Consider the following 16,315-nt stretch of genomic DNA (forward strand, 5'->3'; position numbering starts at 1 on the left):
TAAAGAAACAGTTCTGAGGATAGGCAAAACATTTATTTTTCAGTAATATTATAAACAAATTACAAAGTAATTGTATAAAAGCTATTCAAATACAAGAATTATTTTATGCTCTAATATGAAACTTCTGCCAGAATAACCATTAAGACATAATTTTGAATATAATCAGTTATATGAATAATTCATCCACCCTACTCTTCAGTCCAATAGCTAACCTGAATTGCACTTTTATTTATTGGACAAAATAATATTCAAAACATCTAATTTTTTTTTTACACATCTACCTGACCCAAAATAGTCTCTCTAAGAGGTTACTCCCCACCCCCCACCACCAGTGGCTGAATTATTCTTTAAGATAATGATTCCTAGGAATCTTGAAATATTACTTCTATAAAATTTATAATCTAACAAGTGGCAAAAAATTGGGTTTTGTACATTCACCAATCCGTCCCCTGAAGCCCACCAACCAGCTGATAAAACAGAACTAATTGAGATACTCTACATTTCAGTTTGACTAAAATTAAAACTGAATCTTCTAGTTGGTGTTCCTCTACAAAAAAAAAATAGACAACCAACTAGCATTTTGTATAATTGGCAAATTAAAAGATGATATCACAAGCTACAAAGGAATAGTGACACAATCAACACTCAGTTATACTGGAATATATCTGACAATTTCCAGAATATAAAATACAACATTTTGAAACTGCTATCATGGTTTCCTATTCTTCCACATGATGTGCTGCTGATGTCTTCTCAAGTGTAAGCAGAAAAATCTGCTGACTGCTGAGAATGTCTATTTGTAAGCCATTCTCTCCGTAAATAAACTGGAAAATATTATACATTGTTGAATGTAGCATAACTTTTTTAAAAAGCATCAAATTGCTAGATTATATGCTAGATTTGATAATGACTACTTACTCAAAGAGCAGTGCAGCTCAGAAACAGGCCCTTCAGCCCATTTAGTCTGTACCAATTATTCTGCCAACTTCCATCAACCTAAACCTAGACTATAGCCCCACATACCCCTATTATCCATGCTGTTACTCAAATTTCTCTTGATTGTTGAAATCAAACCTGCATCCACCACTTCATCCAACAACTCAATCCACACTCTCACCATTGTTGGAGTGAAGAAGCTCATCCTCAGATTTCCCTTAAATATTTCACCTTTGATGCCTAGTTTAACTCTAGTTCAGCTTAACTAGCTCAGTTAATCTAGTCCTAGTTAAAATCTTAATGCCTATTCAAAGTTTATTACAGTTCTTATATTTAAAGTGTTCATTAAGAATCGGTATATAGTTTTCTGAGCAATAGTCTATGAGATTGTGCCAAATGACTGGCCAAAGTGAATTTATCACTGATGCTGGATACCAGATATCCTCCTAAGCTGAGACATCATTACTGTCAAGGCTGGAAAGAGTGAAACCCTTCTATTTAGAATTTCTTCAAAATTCACTGTGAGTGCCATTGAGTACTTTCTGACTGTTAAATCCAAGTTAATTTATTTTTCATGATATTGCAAAGGAAAGAAAATGAAAATATAATTTTTGTGCATTTCATAACTGGGAATAAAATGTTAAGGAAGCTGATTATCAAATAAATTCTTACCCACATTCCAGCAACGTATATATTTCAGACAAAATAATAGCAACATTCAGTTATTCAAACTAACTTCACTTCTTGGCTCAATGGGAAATAGAAAACAGCAAAGTAAGTAGATTTAACTTTTAATACATTGATCAAAAAAGTGCACGCAAAACATTATACAGAAACCTAACGTTGTGCCAGCAATTATTTTCATAGACAAATATGAGAAATACAAGAAATACCCAAGATCAAAAATACTTTTGTTTTTTCTTTTTATGATGATCCAACAAATAAACTTAAGTCTTAATCTAAGCTACAGTTTGCCATTATTATGTTTGGCAAATGGTAAGCTTGACCATCGCTAAGACACAAATCCAGCACCTTTGCTGGACAATATGGTAATATCTTAATCTATCCCATTTCTAACAGGAAACAATTGGATGGTGGGGGGGAGGGGGTCCTTTGTCCACTATCACAAGAAAATAAAACTGTGTTCCCAGAAATTCTCTGCAATCCTCATTACTTTCTATCCCACAATGAAGTCAAGTTAACATCCTTCTTCTGAAAATTATTACATTGTTTTAATTATCTGAGACAATATAAAGTAATCATTATCAATTACTTTTAATTTCAACAGCATACTACCCCTCAACCAACTGTTTGTGCACATCGACTTCACTGCACAACTGATGATGCCATCCCAGAGTTTGGCTGTCTTTTTATGGTGAGGGAAGTATTTTGTTATGCCTCTAACAGAACAGTGCACTGAAATTTGCAATCTGAAGTAATGGGCCATCTTTGAATACCAAATTCACTATAATGGCATATCTGGTTTATTGTAAAAGATTAATCAAATTATACAGTAAGTATGTTTGGCTAAACCACTCTTTTATTGGGACTTTTTACACTAAGCTGCCAAAACAAATGAAAATAAATCAACATGGATTTGCCCATTAAAATCAATGGTGAATTGTTCTCCTTTATAACCAGTTTTCACAGCCAAATCACCTAAATTGAAAGAGAATGGGGTTCGAGCTGGCTGTAGCACTTATTAATCTTAAATACAATAAATGATTACTTACTAATTAAACTAATCGACTGATAAGAATAAGCTTTGAAACAATGAGATGTCTGGTCAATACATGCAGTTGCATTTTTAACTGTAGATCCAAATTTCATGATGGGAATGGTCTCTTCAGAGTGCTGAAAGAGGAGTTGAGAGTGGTGGTTCAGTAGAGAGAATGGTGAGTCTGGTTGTGGCATCAATTAGGAGGTATTGTAATTTAAATAGCAATATCTCACCATAATCTTGCACCTTTTCTCATTATTATCTTGTACCTTATTTTCTACCTGCAGTACACTTTTTTTCTGTAGCTGTTGCACTTCATTCTGCATTCTGCTTTTTTTTAACCTTGTACTACCTCAGTGCACTGTGAAATGAATTGATTTGTTCGAACAGTCTGCAAGACAAACTTTTCAGTGTACCTTGGTGACAATAATTCCAATTCCAACAGGTTAGGGAAAGTAGTGGGACGGAAGATGAGAAGAACAGATTTCCTGTCCTTGTTCCAACAGAAGGAGATGGAATGAGATGGGATGAATGCAGAAGTGCAGTTTGTGCAGTGTATAATTGACTCTTGTCAACAATGGTGTGAAAGACCCTCGAATGGAGAATAAAAATGTTGTACTGAAAACACTGTAGTTGCACTGATCAAGCCTCCATCACCTGCACATCTTCCTTCTCCCTTCCCTTCATTCACTGATCCAATCATTCCTTCAAGAAGTAGTAATTTTCCTGTACTACTTAGTCTATTTAACAATCAGTGTGGTTTCTTTTACATTTCTAGAAATGCAGATTGGACAGCTGAATCTCCATTCAGTCTTGCAAGAGTGACCTGAGCTCTTGGCTGCCTGTCACTTCATTTCTCCAGCCTACACATACCTGTGAGTTTTGTGACTTACCACATTCCTATGAATCTCAGTGTGAAAAACTGCACTGCATCTTCCTACAGCAAATTCACCAATTCCACTGATCAATTCTACCGTCTTCAACCTCATATATCAGGCACTCAGTTCTTCTCTCCCCCCCCCCCTCACTTTTTGGATAAAGCACAGCTATAAAAGCACAATGAAAATAACAAAAAAGCAGATGCTGTAAGCGTAAAAACAAATAGAAAATGCTGGAAATATTCAATGGGTCGAGCTGCATCTTGGGGAAGAGAAACAAGTATAAATGTTTTAGGTTTGGAAACCTTCATAAGAAATGAAAAGAAGACAAATGAAGCTTGTGAAGCTGCAAGGCTCTGGGAGAGAAGGATGGCTCTGATCATTGATAAACAGGATGACCATGGGGGTAAGCTGTAAACAAGGTTATCTGTTCTATGAGCAGATACAGAAAAAGAATATGGACAATGGTATACAGGCAAAAGAACGTGGGAGTTACAAAACCCAGAGCAGAGTTTCAGGCTGGGCATATCCTCCACTCTCTTAGGAAGGAAATAAAAATTAACTGAACTTATATTACAGATGGATAACTGACACAGACCAAAAACATAACAAACTACGTGAGGTTGTAGAATTCATTATTGTAGTCCAGATGGCAGCAATATGCCCAGACAGAAGGTGAGCTGCTGCTCCTCAAGAATTCATTAAGCTTTACTGCAACAGTAAGGAGGCCATGGAGCAATACGTCAGAGTGGGAGTGGGATGAGGAATTAGATTGGCAAGCAATGGGATGCATGGTGTCACTCCTATACAATGTACACAGATGTTCTGTGGAGCAATGACGTAATCTGCACTTGGGTCCTGAATGCACTGTAATTTGCCAATTGCCACAATAGGTCTACAGTGGTTGTGACCTCATTGGCACGTCACATTGCCTTGGATCACTTGGACAACACTAATACTTAAGTCAAGTTGCCATTTATTGACTACAGCTTAGAATTGAACACAATCACTCCCAAAACTCGGATCAAAATTTGTGCCTCTGTACATCCTCCAGCAACTGGATCCTTGACTCCCTCATCAGAAGACTACAGTCTGTGTGGATCGGAAATAACATCTCCACCTCACTTATCAATAATGGTGTACTTCAAGGATGTGTACTTACCCCACTACTCCTCTCTCTACATCCATGACTGTGTGCCTAAGCAGAGCTCAAATGCCATCTATAAAGTTGTAGATTACACAACTACTGTTTGCAGAATTTCAGTTAGGGACAAAAAGGCATACAGAAGCGAGATGGATCAGCTGCTTGAGTGATGTTGTAGCAACAACCATGCACTGAACATCACTAAGACCAAATAATCGATTAGCGACTTCATAAAGGGTAAGATGAGGGAACACGTACCAGTCCTCATCAAGGAATCAGAAGTGGAAATGGTGAACAATTTCAAGTTATTGGGTGTCAACATTTCTGAGGAACTATCATTGTTCCAACATGAAAATTCTAACTGGATGTATCACCGTCTGGTATGGGGGGGGGGGTGGGTAAGCAGCATGCGCAAGACTGAAATAAATTGCATAAAGTTGTAAGCTCCCTCAGCTCCATCATGTGCACTACCCTCCCCAGCATCCAGAACATCTTCAAGGAGCAATGCCTCAAAAAGTGACATCCATCGTTGAAGACCTCTGTCACTCAGGACAAGTCCTCTTCTCATTGCTACCATCAGGGAGGAGGTACATGAGCCTGAAGGCACACACTCAATGATTCAGGAACAGCTTCTTCCCCTCTAACATCAGATTTCTGAACAGACATTGAATCCATGAACTTTTATTTTTCTCGTTTTGCATTACTTATTCAACAACATTCTTGCTGGAGTACATCCTGAGTGAGTAACCACAGTGGTGTCTGTCAACAGTAGGAAGGCAAATGCAATATTTGTATTATTACAGTAATTTACAGTTTTTATAATGTACTTCAATGCATTGTTGCCAAATAACAAATTTCACAACATATGCTAGTGGTATTAAACTGGACTCTGATTTGGATTCTCCAATGTAGAGGAGACTGCATTAACTGCACTACACTAGGTTGGAAGCAGTGCATATGAATCACTGCTTCGGATAGGAAGACTCCAGTATGACAAAAAGAGAAGATGCAAAGGACAAGTGTTGCCTGGCCTTTAGGGCAAATGGAAAGTGTGACTGGTAGGAAAAAAGAGCGAATCAGAGGTTCATGAAGGAATAGGCCCCACAAAAATAAATGGGGTAGACAGGGCAATTTGTGTCAAGTGGTAAAATCACTGAAGGTGGCAGAAATTGTGGTGAATAAGAATACTGGTAGGATAGAAGAATCAAAGGATCACTATATATAGTACATTTAAACATACTAGGAATTTGCTGTGGTGTTAGTGCTACATCCAACAAAAAAAATTCAAAAATTACAAATAATATAAAAATAAAGGTATAAGTACTGATATGGAATAAAATGAGCATAAATACGTATATACCAGCATGCATTTACAATGCTAACAGCATCTTAGAAAGTGGTTTAAAGTGGACTGTAGTGACTGAGGTAATAAGTAGAGGGTAGTGTAAGGTGAGGACAGAAAATCTCTATCCTTGTTCTGTTCCAGAGGAGAAGGAGTTGGGGGGGATTGACAGTGAAGACTACAAAAAATGGATCAGCTTCCCTCTCCATAATGAAGGTCCTAAATTGAGGGTTAGCTAATTTCCTTAACATGAACAGATGATCCAGCAGATAGAGACTGGGAGCATTTGTTTGCATGCAAGTCTACATCTGCATAGTGGGAATTATTCAGAGGAGAAACAGCAAAGGGTCAAAGTAAAAATACCCCTGCAAGTTAAAAGCCAGGGGTAACAAGTATAGGGAACTTCGAATTTCAAGAGTTCAATAAAAATAAAGGAAGCATTCAACATGTAGGGGGAACTCATGAAATATGCCTATCAAGTATATTTATTTCTTATTTATTTATCATTATTATTTTTTTCTTTTTTTTATATTTGCAGTTTTCATCATTTACATATTTGTTGTTTTGCCATCCTGTTGGGTACAACCTTTCATCGATTCTATTACGTTGCCTTGATTTACTGAGTTTGCACACTAGAAAATTAATCTCAGGGTTATATGATGACACATACGTACTTCAATTTTCAATGAACTTTGATCTTTGAGAAGCGTAGGGAGGCATTTAGAAAAGAAATTAGGAAGGCTATGAGGCATCATGAAATGTCATGAGCTAGCAGGTAAAGTCAAAGGTGTTCTATACTACGTAAAACAGTTAATGACCAGATCTATTCTCCCTGGAGCAGAGAAGCTTAAAAGGGAACATGAATCAGGTAATTAAAGTTATAAGGAGAATAGTCAGTGCAGACTTCAGGAAACTTTTCGCCATATCCAAGATAGATAAAACTGAAGGACATGGCTGAGGGCAAGGGAGACTTTGAGGCAATATAGGAGTACCTTAATCACCCAGAGGGTAGTATGTTGCTCAAAGGTTTAAAAGGTTCATTTATTATCAAAGTATATAATTCTGAAATCCTTCTTCGTCAGACAGCCACAAAAGCCAAGAAAAGAATGGTCATCTAGGCCCAAATCCCTCCTCCTTACACAAAAAATAATTAACAAAAACGGATCGGGCATATTGACACCTAAATCCTCCTTATAAGCTGTAGCAGTGAGAGCATTTCAGAATCTAGACGAAAATCTGCATCAGTTTGGAATAAAAGGCTGTTGGGCGATGGTGTTAATATGGAAGGCTGCCCACTGATTACCTTGGATGACTTGGGCTGAATGGCCTGTGTCCATGCTGTGTATTTCTATGACTCTATGACTGCTAGGCTGGTCCTGCTCTGCATTTTCTGCAAACTCTTCAGAGCTAAAGTACATGGCCTCACCTATCCAATGTCCAACACTTGCTGTTCTTAATTTGATCAAGCATACCGCTGTGTAACTGGGGAAGAAAAGCCAATTCAGGTTAAAGCCATACTCTGTCATTTTATGTGAGTTGTAGATTCTAAGAAATTCACCTTCAGGAATTTTGTTTTGTGCCCTTACCTTTGTTCCATTGTAATGCTCCCCAAATTACATTAATACTGGTACAGCGTTAAAAAGTAGCCTTGCATGAGTTCCATACTCCCTGGTCAGAAAAATCAGTTCCTCATCCCTTACAAAACAATGAGCTTTCACTAATCCTGTCTTTGCACTTTATATAATGCAGCTATGCAAACCAGGAGCATTTAGACCATATTCTATGCTCTTAGTTGGTTATTCAACCTCTTACAAGCTCATTTACAGCTTCACACATTGTGTTTGGACTATATTTCTTTTCTCTGTGAGAATCATTAACAATGATTGAGAATCAAACAAGATGGGAATCTGAAGTAAATGCAATGTGTTTTTATTTCATGGACACTCTTTATTGAGATTTCCCCTGATAACTTCCTACCTGAGTGCCTCAGCAAAACTCAGGAGGCCTTCTTGCACAATAAAATGCTTCCTGGTATCCTGCTCTTCACGAAATAGTCCCTGTGCTCTCCTGGGCATATTCTCTCACAGCAGCAACCTTCTGCCCAACCACTAATCCATCACTGCAGCATCAATTTCAAAGCAGGATCAGTCACTGGTGGATTGCTGCTTATATGATGGTATATCTCTTAAGCCAATTGCCGACAGCTGTGAGAATTTGCAATATATCAACAGAGAAGCACTGTGCTAAAACTGACACAAACCGGCATGATGCAGAGAACCCAACAACAATTATATGACACACAATTCGGTTTTAACTCCATTGCAATAGAGCTTAGAATCAGCGAGTTATGCAACATGGAAGTGGCCCCTTTAGCTCAAGTTGTTCATGCTGTGTCACCCAGCTGGCAAATCCCATTTGGCCTCATCTGCCAATAGTCCTCTAAACCTCTCTCATCCATGCACATAACTAGTTCACTTTTCTATGTTGCTAATGTTTATGTCTCAACCACTGTTTCTAGCAATACCTATACTACTTTGTGTGAATATACCTAAAATGTCCCTTTTAAATCTCTTACTTCTGAACTTAGGTTCTTGTTTTTAGCACTCCTCCCTGCAAAAGGTTTCACACTGTTAATGCCAGGGGTTCCCAGCCTTTGTGTAACACACTGTAATGGCTTCTCTGTAATGTTTCACTGCTAAGGCTAATGAAATGGCTTCTCTGTGATGTTCACTACTGAAGTAACAGCTTCTCTGTATCAGCAATGTTTGGGTTACAGCTGGAGATAACAGGACTCTGGTATGCATATTAACCAATTAGGATTTTGTTGCCCTATCTTGTGAATCTGGAAGGAATTTATTTCGTTGGCTTTTGCCAGAGAGAACGAAATAAGGAGAGAAGACGCGGATGGAGAGATTTGGTCGACGGCCGAATGGGGTGGACTCGGAGCAAGGTTCCTAAGGACAGCAACGATTGTAGGAGGTCAATGGTGAATGGCCAGCATATCAGTGAGCTCCAACTTTGATTGGGCCCTTTTTTCTTTTATTTCATTTCTCGACTAACCATATTGTCAAGGTAAGAGTTATGAAGCTTAACCGTTTAATCACATATTGTGTACTGTTTGTTCTCTCAGGGTACTGATTTGTAACCGAGGACACATTGCACAGCATCCACCCAAACGAGATTTCTTAAGTTTGGGTGGGTTGGGGGTAATCACCCCCTATATTAAGCCACTAGCCAAAACGTGAGTTACAGTTTTTATGCCATTGACCAATACCACTTAGCAAAGGGTCAATGGACCTCAGGTTGGGAACCCCTGGCCTACGCCTTTCATGATGTTATATAGCCCTATTAGGTAATCCCTCAATTTCCTACATCCTAGTCTACATAATCAGGCAATATTCTGGTAAATCCATTCTTTACTCTTACTGCAGCTCTCTTATTATAAAACTGCAACAAAACTTCCCAACTCCTGTACTAACTGCCGAAGGCCAGTGTGCCTAACATCTTCTTCAACACCCTCTCTACCTGTAAACCATGCATTTGCATTTCTTGGCCCTTAGTTCTATAACATGCCCCAAGCTCTACCATCCACTGTACAAGTCCCACCCTGGTTTGATCTCCCAAAATGAAATACTTCACATTTGCCTGGATTGAAAGCTATTTGACAATCCTCAGCCCACATAACCAGCTGACCAAGATCACTGTGTAATTTTTCATAACCTTCGACACTAACAATACCACCCATTACAGTATCATCTGTAAACTTAGTAACCATGCTATGCAGATAATATCTGAATTGTTTATATAAATTATCAACAACCAATGTCCCAACACTGCTGATCCCTATGGCACACCATTAGACACAGGCCTCCAGTATGAGAAACAAACCTCACCCAGCACCTTCTGCTTCCTACTACTGTTTCACTTATGAATTCGATGTGCTCTCCCCACCTCCCCTGGCTCCCCTGGATCCCATGTTGACCTGCCATAAGGCATCTTGTCAAAAGCCTTGTTAAAGTCCAAACAGACAACATCCACTAGCCTGCTTTCATCTACCCTCTTGGTTACCTCCTCAAAGAACTTCAAAGGATTTTACAGACATGACTTCCCACAAGTGTCCCAAATATGCTGACTGTCCCAAATCAGGCCCTGGCTCTCCAAATGTTGGTATATCATGTCCCTCTAAATTCCATCCGATAAGTTACCCACTGCCATTATCAGACGCAATGACCTTTCATTTCCTGGGTTGTTTTTGCTACCCTTTTTAAACTATGGTACATTAGCCACTGGTTGGTCCTGCAGAACCTACCTGTGGCCAGATGATGACGTAAAACTCTTCTCTAGCTTCCCACAAGATCCAAGAATGCACCAAGTTAGGCCATATGGATTTGCCCACCTTAATGCATTTTAAGGCCTCCAGTACCTCCTCATTCCTAATTCATATGTGGTCCAAGTCAAGCCACTCATTTCCCCCCATTTTTTAAAATTTACATCATTTCCTCCATAGTGAAAACTGAGGAACAACATTTATTAAGTATCTCCCCCATTTCCTTTGGCTCCACACAGAGATAGATATATTGATCTTAAAGAGGACCTACTGTCTCCCCAGTCATCTTTTTACTTTTAATTTTCCTCCCGAGTGTCCTGGGATTGTGCTTCACCTTGGTTGCCAGATCCTTCTCGTATCTTATTTTTGTCCTCCTAAATGCTCTCATGTCCACACCTGTACTTTGTGTAGTCATCAAGAGATTCACTAGTTCCCAACTGCTAACACACAGTGTTTGCCTGCCTCTTTTTCTGAAAAAGAGTCTCCATAGCTTTCATCAACCAAGGTTCCCTGAACCTGCCAGCCATGCAGCATCTAGCCTTACATGTCTAACTAGCTTTTCAGACAATATGAAGTACTTTAATTATAGTCAGTCAACCTTTCTGGCACTGGAAATGAATTTCTACTGAATTATCATTTCTATTGTTGAAGATTTTTTTACTTAAACTAATTTTAAACATCCTGTCTTTACTACACTCTTGGTCAAATTTTTCCTCACTCTTTATTTCACTATTTGTTCCAAATTTCACTTTGAATTAAATCACTGTAAATTGCTTTTTTTTATTCTCAGACTTTACAATGACAATTTCCACACCATCTGATTGGTCAAGGAGATGAACAATTGCTTGCCCTTTTCATTCATTTCTCAATGGCAGGTGCCATGTTAATGACTTCCCACAGTCTCAACAACTTGAGAGTACAAAAATCGGCAAGAATGTCTTACCTATGGGACTCATTTCATTGCTTTGTAATAGAAAATCATAATCTACTTGAATTAAAGTCATCACATAGGGCATGTAACTGAAAGGTAAAGGATATATTGGAGGCACAAATACAAGAACAAATTTACTTTTACCCTTGCACTTAAAATACTAACAGCAATTTAAGCATTTTGTTTGGTAAAATCAATACAAACAGCCCAGATAACATCTGCACAACTTAACTTGTGAATATAAAAATTAAATACCTCTAGAAGTATTGAACCAGATTTTGCAGTTAGCAATAAAGATGCCTTTCATAAACCTTGAAGAAAACGCTCACAAAATTGTCATTTCTTTGTCTGCCCTTAAAACAAAATCAGTTCAGCTCCAATTCTTTTTTAAATGGTCAGAATATTTCATTAAAAAAGTCACTTGCCTTTTCAGTCCACTATTTTCTGCAGATCAAACTGAAGAGGGATGCAATTACACCACCCAGGAAACATCCGTTTTTTTTTGTGTGTGTTTTAAAACCAATTTATGCATTTTCTGGAAGCTGTTGTCAGATTTTATTCTTTATGATGTTTAATACTGAACACTCTACGTTAAAAATAACAAACCTAGGTTTATAATTTGAGACATGAAACTATGAAATTCTGGATGGGATATTTCACACAGGAGGAACTAAATGCAGAGAATTCTAGAATTATTCACTTCAATTCAATAAAATAATGGACGTAGATAAATCATTTGATCCGAAGGGAATGCATCTTAGCTTCAAGATCCCTTAATGTAATTTTTTGTACACAAGGGCAAAGTAGAATGAAATAACTGTTACTTCGGATCTGACACAGCACAACATAAACAGAAAAGACAAAGAACATAATAATAACAAAACAGAATAAATATACAAATAGCTTTTTATGTAGATTGAATTTATGTCCATAAAGTTACACTAGGCTGTACAAAGGCGACTGACAGGAAATAATTAAAAAGTTAACAAAAGAAGTAAATGAGAACATTTCTGAAGCCTCAGCCACAGTCTTCAAAATCCATAGTCAGGGATGGCACTATGGACTGGAATAGTGAAATACTACAGCTTTGTTCAAAAAGGGTATAAGAATAAATCCAGTTAGTTATTTTGCGTGAGTGGATCTGTTAAAGGCAAATCTTGTCCAACTTTTTGATAATTTTTTGATCGTAACAGAAGTGCAATTAATCTGCTCCAGATGGATTTCCAAAATGCTTTTGATAGCATGCCAATAATTGGCTTATCAACAACACAAAGCCAGATTGTGTAGGTGTTTGAACATTGGACTGCCAAGTACCAGGAGCTGGTAGAGCAGTGCCAGAGACAAGGGTGGAGGAAACGATGCAAACCTTATAGAGACGGGTTGTACAGGTTTGCTGGCTGCTCACTGTGCAGAACCTACTCTCTCCCTGGCATTATGAGGGCTGTAAAGAAAAGAGCAATCAGGACACTCACAGAGGCTGCTGAGCTTCCAGGTAGCTATAGATCAAGAGGTGTGAGCTGCAGAACAATGCTGCTAGGACACAAGCCAGGGCCAGATCAAACCTGGCTGAGCTGCCTGGGCATGAGTGCCTGATGTTGAAAAGCCCGGATTGCCCGATGACCCAGGTTATGTCACTGATGATATGACCAGCACATCCCAGGTTGTATCTCAGCACCCAGGCCAAATAAAAGATACAACAGCAACATGGACAGAAAACTGTTTAACAGGAAACAGAGAATAGTAGTTAAAGTTTGTTTATAGGGCTTGGCGGAGATTTGGAACAACTTTCCCCAGAGTAGAATTAGAATTACTGCTTGTTTTTCTTTTGCAATATAGCAATGATTTGGCTTGGGTGTACAGGGCTTTAATTCCAAATATGGATCACCAGTGAAATGTAAAGAGGCTACTAATAGACTTCAAGGAGTATTAGGTAAGCTGGTGATATGGGTGGGTAGGTAGTGAAATGAATTGAATGATAACTTATGTGGTGTAACATTTTTGGCACAGGAGCAAGGAAGTCATGATGACTTTCTAAAATATAAAACACCAAAGTTCATTCAGATTTAGAATATTATGTCTATTTCATAGGGTTACACTTTCTGGAAGATGTAAAAATTTAGAATGGCTCCAGGAAAAATTTACAAAGTTGTTTTCCAGGGATAAAAGGACTTTAGCTATGTTCTTCATGGAGGTTATGTGAAGATGTGATGCAAGTACTTAAAAACCAATAAGGAAGTAGATAGGAAGAAACTGTTCCTAACAGTAGAGAAACCAAGAAACGGGATAAAGAATCAAAATGATAATTGAGAGAATCAAAACTGATAGTTTATTTTAAACTCCCAATAAGCGGTAAAAGTCAGGAATGCACTGTCAAGAGCAGCATGTTCAAATTTCAGGTGAATTTTCTTGAAGGGAGTTGATGTGGACTGGATGGTCCAGATGGCTGCCTTCTTCACTGCAACTATTGCGATTCTGTAAACTCCAATTCACTGTCCATGCACTACTGCAACAAATTATATTATAACAAAGTATTTGTTGAAACAAAACAATATAAAAGCATTTCTGATTGACTCTTGTCAAGTTTTAAAAAGATCCATATCATCTGAATTTAAAACAAATAATGAACTACAAACAGTAAGGAGAGATGCTACTTAAATGTCTCCAGGAAGGTCTCAGAAGGACACAATGGTCCAACTGATTCATCCCAGACTGTACAGATCGTTAACTCTGTAAGTTTAGTGATGTGTTAATTGATAAGGGTACATATCTTCTTAAATAATTACATCAAATTCTATTTGGTGTATTCACTTCCATAAGCAGGACACTAGTGAATAAGTAGATCATTCTACCCAATTCAGTTAGTCTGCCCAAGCCAATCTATCAATCCAGTTTACTTCTCCTTAAACAATTCCAGAGTATTTTAACTTAATATACTATCTGAAGCATTTTGTCAAAAGAGTATTTATTCCACACAGAAAGCACTTGATGGTAAGAATAAGAAAGCTTGATTCTGCTGCTGAAGAAATGCTACTTCCCTGATTTCACTGCTTAGTGTGAAATCGTATTCTTGATTTGATTGTTTCTAAACTTGTTCCTAAATTGAAAAGCCACCTCTTGGGTGTTTGATTTTTAAATGAAACCCCAGTTCTTTTGTCAGAATTTTATCTTTATGTTTGGGATCCACCACCTATATTTTCACTACTATTCATCACCAGCTCTCACTTAATCAACATTTATTCAGCCAAGACATACATTTCTATTAAACTACATTTCTGCGCTGCTGTATTTGTCCCTACTGGCCCTCAGGATTTGATATTCATCATAAATTTGAAAAATTAGCATTGGCTTTCTGAAATCAAGTTAAGAGTTTTAAATGGGAGAACACAGTAGGTCAATCAGTATGCGTTAGGTAGCTGTTATACCCCATGATATCACAATACCATGGCATTGTTGCCATTTTAGTCAGTACTTTTTGGCTCCTATGCTTCTCTAATTTGAAGGCTTGCCAAATTCTCAAAATCTGAGCTAATGCAACTTGTGAAAATTTTAACTGCATATTTGTAACCCCAAGTACGTACTGTAGTACAGGGTGTTTATTACTGCTGATACAGAACATCAATTCCATGAAGAAAAAGTCCAGTCCAGCAAAATCTTCTCCATGCTAACTAACGTTACTGGGCCTCTGGAACATATGCTTTAAATCATACCTTGCCTCTCTGAATGTATTTGCCCAAAGCTTTCACTTTTGTTCATAGCTTTAGGTTAATTTAGCTCAATCCATGGTCATATGGTCTATGTCTAATTATGTGGCTATTGTCATTTATTATTATCTGATATCTTTGTAGCCCAATTTAGCTTGGAATTGGGGTAAGATATGAGAAATACATGCATTGTACAAATGAAAAGGCATACACTCAATTGTTTTGGAAGTTCAGGCTTGAAATAGATACCCAATGTGAAGGATGTAATAATAAATCAAAGGCCTCTATTTCTCCTATGACCCTCAATAGCTGCTGATTGCTTCACTCACCTGGAGGATCTGACATCCTCCTGGTCTTTTCACCGTCCATAGCTCCATGAAGGGATTCACCAGAGCTGGATATAGACAACTCACCTGCAAAGGCATGAAGGAAATTCTCCTATAAGTACTTTAGATCACAAAGTAAATTTTAAAAGTATAAGGAAAACAACACTTTCATGTTACTTTTAACTGAAGACGGGGTTTGTTTAGAAATTTTAAAATAAAGCTATATTTCACACTCACCGGAACACTAGATTTTTGTGAACATACTTACTCCCCCAAGGAATTACAGAAACTGCTTTGTGCTCATGAAATATAGCCATTTGAGAATTGTGTTTTTGTTTTGCTTTGTCATGCTTTTGTGGTGTGCTTTAGACCTGCAATTACTGCAATTCAGTTTTTCACCCCCCCCCCCCATTTGAAGCTGTTAATCCATTTTAAATATCCTTGTGACAAGTGTGGAATTCTGAAAAATCCCCTGGACCTTGGTGTTGATTTTATTCCCAAATAGGCAAATTTGTATTTTATTGGATAAAATGAATCTATTTCCATAAAGCAAGTTGAATTTTAAACTTTACTACCCTTTCATGATCTTTGTTTTCCCAGTTTGCCACCATAATAATTCAAGTGTTACATTTGTTTATGTATTGTATCCCAATCTGATTTACTGAGAAAATCAGATTTCAGGAATTCTTTAGTCTTTAATTGGATACTCGCCATCCAAAATTATTTAAAAAGAAACATTTCAGATATAGCCTTAAAATTCACCTCAGGCATAGTCTTAAATTGTTAATTAAATTATTCACCATCTAATCTATTATTTGGTCTATGTTGGTCCTTATTTCCTAAATATTTTCTTAATAATTGTTTCTACATTTGAGACCATCAGATTTTTTCCCCTTATGTCAGTTGAGCTTTAAGGGAGTGAATCTATCTGCAATTTTTGAAATGCATCAGAATTTAAGATTCACTGTAATTTTGGAGAATGTGCCAGTATGATGTATGAAATTTGTACA

At 37.6% G+C, this 16,315-nt stretch overlaps 1 protein-coding gene across 12 annotated transcripts in view; it reads right to left on the minus strand.

Annotated features, from left to right (window-relative positions):
- nrxn1a (neurexin 1a) overlaps positions 1–16,315 on the minus strand; it is a 1,527,797-nt gene that overhangs the window by 1,481,016 nt on the left and 30,466 nt on the right. Inside the window, exon 2 of one of the 12 annotated variants that reach the window (XM_059985909.1) lies at positions 15,309–15,392. The exons of the other annotated variants lie outside the window; for them this stretch is intronic. Coding sequence (XP_059841892.1) covers positions 15,309–15,392 — 84 coding nt within the window. The remainder of the gene's footprint in view (positions 1–15,308; positions 15,393–16,315) is intronic. 12 annotated transcript variants of the gene reach the window in all.

Source organism: Hypanus sabinus, chromosome 12 (assembly GCF_030144855.1).
Source record: "Hypanus sabinus isolate sHypSab1 chromosome 12, sHypSab1.hap1, whole genome shotgun sequence".
Lineage (NCBI taxonomy): Eukaryota > Metazoa > Chordata > Chondrichthyes > Myliobatiformes > Dasyatidae > Hypanus > Hypanus sabinus.